The sequence below is a fragment of the Atta colombica genome, unplaced genomic scaffold (genome assembly GCF_001594045.1).
Source record: "Atta colombica isolate Treedump-2 unplaced genomic scaffold, Acol1.0 scaffold55, whole genome shotgun sequence".
Lineage (NCBI taxonomy): Eukaryota > Metazoa > Arthropoda > Insecta > Hymenoptera > Formicidae > Atta > Atta colombica.
This window is the reverse complement of record NW_017259545.1, coordinates 2325630-2332435: the sequence shown is the minus strand read 5'-3', so window position 1 is coordinate 2332435 and position 6806 is coordinate 2325630. Positions and strand designations below refer to the sequence as shown.

Sequence of the window (6806 nt, the reverse complement as noted above, 5' to 3'; positions counted from 1 at the left end):
TTATAATAATAATTATTATTATTATTATTATTGTGTTATAAGCAACAGAATTACACAAAAAAAATATCAATGATAAAGTGCTAGCTAATGATAAATGGCGAACAGTATTGTTACTAAAAGAATACAAATCAACATTGTAAATAGATCAACATTGTCAAAGTGAGACAAGATTTATCGAGAAGCAGTAGAATGAAAAGAGAAGAAGGAAGAAAAAGATTCCTACATAAATCAATAAAAATGTAATGCAAATATAATATTCTTTCAGAAACATTTGTTTTTGAAAAAAATGTTTACCCGTGGTAAGATCATGATCTCCCACAAGTACACCCACAGTACTTGGGTCTACATTCTCTAAACAATGGGCGGCAGTTAATACATGTCTTTCGGATATGATAGTCGCTCCGCAAAATACCTCCGCTTGAAGAGAATCAACAAGACCAGCCATCATAGGATATTCATTCACGCCAGTTTCCATACCACCCACTATTTTCGTCTATGATTTATAATTAAAATTAGAACGAAAAATTCATAGAAACTATTACATTTATATCAAATTTTTTTACATTATAATTTTACTTAGTACATACCGGCTTTTTCCATCCGCATCTACAAAAATCATTGTCGTCTGTTTCGTCGATTGCTTGCAGCTCGCACAGAAACTTAATTCCTGATGACCAAAATGAAGTTGATAATTCAATAGTTATGAATCTTCCTGTCGATTCTATACTAAATGATTTATTGCCGCAATAAGATTGAGATGCAGAATCATTCACATATACAGTTAATCTATTCAAGATGCATCTAAAATTCTGCGGAAAAAATATATTCTAAATATATTCTAAAAAAATATTGTCGTAAAAATTTGTAATTTTAATTAGTAAAAAATAATTAATTTTAATATTTCTTTAATTAATCGAAGCTTAGAAAATTAATCTTTTCGTGAAATTACGAATCGTTGATTGTGGCAATGAATATCTATCAGTAATTACGTTCGATTCTATTACAAGGCACAAATCTTACCCACGGAATGTTGAAATTATCGCACGTTAATCTAACGCGAAAAGCACTTTCCGCGAACCATCTGCAGTATTGTCGGCCGTTAGAAACATTAGGGTAGTTAGGATTATACACATAATAGATGCTATCAGGTTTTAAATATCCAGAATAGTTACAGTTTTGATAAAACAAACTGTTTGACATTATAAAATAGAAGGCCAGATTCAGCACGAGAAATCCAACTGTAAAAAGGATAATTCGTTATTGAATATACGCTATAACGTTTCATTATTATTACAGGTATATACAATAAAAAAGAAAAAAATGCATTGTATGATTAATTAAAAATAACATTTTTTCATTTATCTTTACATTCCGTTCGTGTATAGATGTTATATATTCACAAAGATTTTACACGTTGTTCTAATGTATTCTTTAATTAGTGCTTTTTATCTCGCTTGGAACGGGACGAGACAAAAGCACTCGTACTGAAATTATCGGAAATAGAAATAATTAAAAGCCGATTGCGGCCAAGTATTACTTAACAGTTCAAGAATAAATTATTACAACGCCACAGTTGTCGTCATCATTGCGTAATCAAGACGTTTTCCTTTAAAACATACATACTTCCAATTTTGTTCCTTCTCTCTTGCGAAGGTAGATATATCTCTTTGACATTGAAATTCAGATTTGCTGTCAAATCATTGTAATAAAGTGACATTATATGAGAAATAGGTAGTCGTTTATGAAGAACCGCATTGCAGTTGTCATCATATATATCGCAAGCAAATATATAGAAACATGGTACAGGAATGAATTAAGCTTTTTGCCGAAGTCAATAAGCGATTTAGTCTCATTGATATTATTGTAACTTAGAACTTCCGTGCATCTTGTAAGTAATGAAAATTAATGAATTCGACGAAATAATAATGTATCATGTAACTGATTTCCGATGAAAAAAATTGTAATAAAATCTCATAATATTTTTAAAAATTTGTCTATTTTGTGTATTTTGAATCTAAAATGAATCTGAATGAATAAATCTGAAAATTTCTAAAAACAAGAATCTTAAACTTTTTAGAGTCTACAAATTTTCTTCAGAAATTATAGAATAAAAAGTCTTAGAACATTTCAGAATATTCAGAATGTTTTAGAATTTACTTCTTTATATGTAAAGAATTCTAGAAAAGATTTTTTTCAGAACTTTTGAAAAGTGTTTCAATTTATATAAAAAAATTTGTAAAATTTTTTATGAGTTATAAAATTATATAGAAATTCTGGAAAATTCTAAAAAATTCTGAGAAAAATTTTTTTCTTCGAAGGAATATCTTCTGCATTTTAAGAGAAATGGAACAGTTCTCGCTCGATTATCGTAATTATTATTATTATTATTACATATGATATAATTTTTAAATATTATAATTAAATAGCTCAATTGTCCGTATAATCTCTTATAGAAGTCCAATTTAATACTAAAATTGACTTTAAAAACGTTATTATTTAACGTTTTTAATATTAAAAATTAATAATTAATGCATTCAGTATTAAATTTCTGTAAGGATTGCGCATAGTTTTGCAAAATTACGAAATCCGCGAGTGAGTATCGCTTCTGCGATCGCGTGACTGTAAGTTTGTACAAGAATAAATTGAACATATGTGTAGGTATATAGTTGGAGCAATTTTATTATAAATGGCAATTCCCTCTTCTTGTCCCCGGTCTACGGGCAGGCTTTCAGCAGGCCCCACGTTGAATGAACTTGAATGAAATATGCATACGCGCGTACATGTGTGTCGCGGGCTTTCATTGATTCGCGCTACAATTGTTCCTGTTAGCTTGACGCTTAACTAACTGACGGTCGGTCGCCAATAAATGTTAATTTGCCATCAGTTGCCATCTAACTGTGTGAGACAGAAAGCACTATGCATTGTTAAATATCAAAGGAGCAATGACAATCCATCCATTGAATTAAACATATTTTGTTATTTTTAAATTCCATCTGCTCCAAAATGTAAATTAATCCATTCTTGTAGTTAGTTTTAAGATAAACATCATCCATATTAACGTATGCACTTAGTAAATATTGATAAATTAAATTTGAATCAAATTGAATTCCATTTTCTTGAATTAAATTGTTTAACTATATTTTTAAATTAAAATTGTTTTTTTTGAGATGTAAATCGCGTTATCGATTTTATCGCCAGCAGAAAAAAACGAGAGAGGCCACATTGGCCTTTTTTCTGTTGCTGTCGAAATCGCCCGTATACAACCGCCATCCATTTTCAGTTTGGAAACCACGTGACTACATACATTTTCTGACATTATCGATAAAATCGTATCATCGAAAGATGTGGTTTGTCTCTGTACTAAATCCTCAGGATATAGAAGCGTGTTGATCATCCATAGGAAGGATAGTTTAATATTTCTTGAACGAAAAAATTTTAATTTCGCATCTCCTACATATGTAAATAAAAATTGTTGAATTTTAATAAACGAAATTGAAAATTCAAACAGATTAATTTAGTGAATTTTGTCTTATCTTAATATAATTTATCTTATAAGGGATGTTGGAGAAATGAAATTAGTAATAATATAATAATAATCAAAGTTATATCACTTTCGCTGTAAAAGAGATATATTTATCTTATAATACCTTATAAAATTACGAAGTTATGTATTTCTTTATGTAAATTTTCAGTTTCCGTTTTTACCAAACATAATTATTATAATATAACTCTTTTATTTTAGAATTCTGTCATTCACGTCTTATTCTAAAATAAAAAAATTTATTTAGTATTCATTGTTTTAAATAATATCACTTCCAACTTATTTCTTATTTAATATTTTTAATAAGTTTTCGGAACCTATTTTATATTTTTTATTTTAAACATATCGTATCAGTTTTTTACCGATTCCTACGATTATATATTTTAAATAAGTTTCTGAAACTTATTTTATATTTTTTATTTTAAATGAATTTTAAATAAGTAAATAATTAAATAATTAAAAACGTATGTATCATACGTAAGTTGAAAGAATTTCTGCAACACAGAATAATTTGCAATAATAATAGTGTCTTAATAAATTATTAATTTATTAACTGAAAAATTAAATAAAATTAACAAGATATTTGGTACTTTTAGCCCCCGCCCCCCCTCACACACACACACACACACACACACACACACACACACACACACAAAAAGCTGTATTTAGCACAAATTGTTTCACGATATTAAGAAAATTTGCATGTCTTCGTTCTATCTTTATATAAAGAACATATGTATATAGAACTACTTTATCAACCTTTATTTAAGTATGAATTATTAAAAAGAACAATAAAAATTGAGATATAATGTTGGAATATCAAAAATACCCCACGCAAATAATTACTGATTACGTTTGAAAGAATTAGCAAGTAATACAGGATTGTACTTAAAGATGCCACAAAAAGCAAAACGAAATGCGCAGCGATATCCGTCAAAATCATGTAAAATATGAATAATTGAATAAACCGTAAATATTTTTCATATGCGACAGTTGGGCATGAACAGGTGAACAGTGAGGGGAGGGGAAGCGTGTCATGTGACAAACAGATGGGGGAGCGTGCCGCGCAATAGTTGACCACGTCATCACTTCGGCATTCGCTCGGCGATTTCGGAGAGAAATGAATGTATTTTACGAATCGTTCCGGATGTCGCATTAATTAATAAAAATTAAATATCTATGAACGCGAATTGTAAGATTGCCTAAAACTAAGGAGTGTACTAAAGATTAATAAGTTTTATTACACAGTTTTTGCTTTATTTCTTAGATTCATTACGCACATACATAGCTCATGAACATTTTTATGTGCTCTCATATATACGGTATAAAAATGAGATTGTTAGATATTTCAAATTGTGGCTTTTTATCACTTTGAATCATATAATTCTGTCATTTTTGTGTTACTCCGCATTCTTATGATACGGGAAAAATAACAGATAAATTATATTTAAATTACATGTCTCTAAATATATGTGCATGCTATTTATACGTATTATTCTATTTAGTCGAAAGTTTTTCATAATTTAAAATAAATTTTTTCATTTATCTTCATTTAAAGGATGTATATATTGTTAATCTTTATTTAATTGTAAATCACAAAAAAGAGCAATAAAAATTGAGATATAATATTAGGATGTCAAAAGCACTTCACGCGAGCAATTATGTAAGAAAAATCACGCTTGTAAAAACTTCCTTTTACTTCTTGCTTTTTTGTCAGCCCATTATAATTGATACGAAATATTTAAAATTATAAAATGAACATCAAATATGTATGTTTCTTGGTGTATCACGATATAATTATGGTACTACATTAAACGACTCGCGCCGCTAAAATAGATACATATAAGAAATTATTTCATTAATCGGAGAACATTAAAAATGTAAAGAATATATTATTTTATTTCATAATATGCGTTAATATTTCGTCAGTTAGACAGTTGGCGCGCGACCTTGGGTTGGGGATGGCATGGGGTGGCACGGAGCGGCGCGTCATGTTTATGCATAGTTATCGCGCAATTTATTCTCTTACCGAGAATCGTACAAGCACGTAGTCGTGTCGCGTGCGGTTCTTTTTCACATTACTTTTTGAAATCTTATCGCGAAGAATGCCAAATATAATACGAAACGTTGTACTTTATGAATAATTAATCATATTAGTAATCGTATTATGTGAATATTCATAAAATACAACATTTCGTTTATTATATCTAGCAATGTGAAGAAGAACGGCATGCGACAGGGCTACTTATCTACGAACGGTATCACACGAGTCATAAAAATGCAATGTTAATATGAATATTCTCATGCAAATAACGCAATTCCTGCTTTCACAATTGATATAGTTTAATAATTTAATTTTTTGTTTTTGTGCATCTTTCGTTATACGATCCGTTTAAAAATTAAACATAACTTTGAAACTATTTATCGATAAAAGAAATTTCTCTTTTTTATTAATCTCCAGCCCATTTCATTGACTCTAATTATATCTTTACAGACATAATCTAGAAATAAAAGATTCAACCCTTTTATCTGCTCTGAATTTATTTCGCAATGATAACGAATTGCAGACGTCTATTTGATATTCGTTTCTAAAAGTTAACCGATTGCATAATAATTGCATAATAATTGCATAGTAATATAGATAATAGCTATATATATTACATTTTTCAGATTATCTTCCCTCTCACGGGTGGCCTTGACGTAGTGGGAAGGCTCATCCAAAGAATATTTACACGAAGAAAAACGATTTTTCTCAAGTATCTAAAAATTGATGGATCTATCTGATATATCTAGATAAATTTTCTAGATCTAGATATTTGAATAAAATCGTTCTCTTCGTGTAAAAATCTAACGATGGAGAAGCTAACATCGCCGATTTGAAAATGAATGAACTGCAATCAGTTCGTCGCGTCGCGCGTTTGTTTCGGGAGTGTCGTTCAAGTTATCGGACTCAAGTTTATAAATCCGCGCGCGATTATAGTATTATTTGCGAGTGTTTTACTTGAGTATTCTGTGCGAGAGGATATCAACCCAATTCTGAGAGGAGGAGGAAGTCTGAGAGAGGCATCAGGTACCGGCGGAACAACCTTGCGATAAATACTATTATCTTTTATTTGTGCAAAATTAATCCTTTTTTACTTGTTTTTAAATCATTCTATTTGACAATAATTTAAAAATGATTATTAAATTATTGTTAAATAAAATGAATTAAATAGTATATATTCTATAAAATAATTATATAAAATGATTTTATAAAATAATTTTA

The 6806-nt window shown here is 29.2% G+C and overlaps 1 protein-coding gene across 1 annotated transcript in view; it reads right to left on the bottom strand.

Moving 5' to 3' along the window:
• The window catches only part of LOC108691949 (venom serine protease 34-like), a 4736-nt gene extending 3536 nt beyond the window's left edge, over positions 1-1200 (bottom strand). Inside the window, exons 1-3 of the mRNA XM_018199917.1 lie at positions 1021-1200; positions 588-809; positions 295-493 (exon numbers count right to left, since the gene is read on the bottom strand). Of these exons, the coding sequence (XP_018055406.1) occupies positions 295-493; positions 588-809; positions 1021-1200 (601 nt within the window). The remainder of the gene's footprint in view (positions 1-294; positions 494-587; positions 810-1020) is intronic.
• Between the last annotated feature and the right edge of the window lie 5606 nt (positions 1201-6806).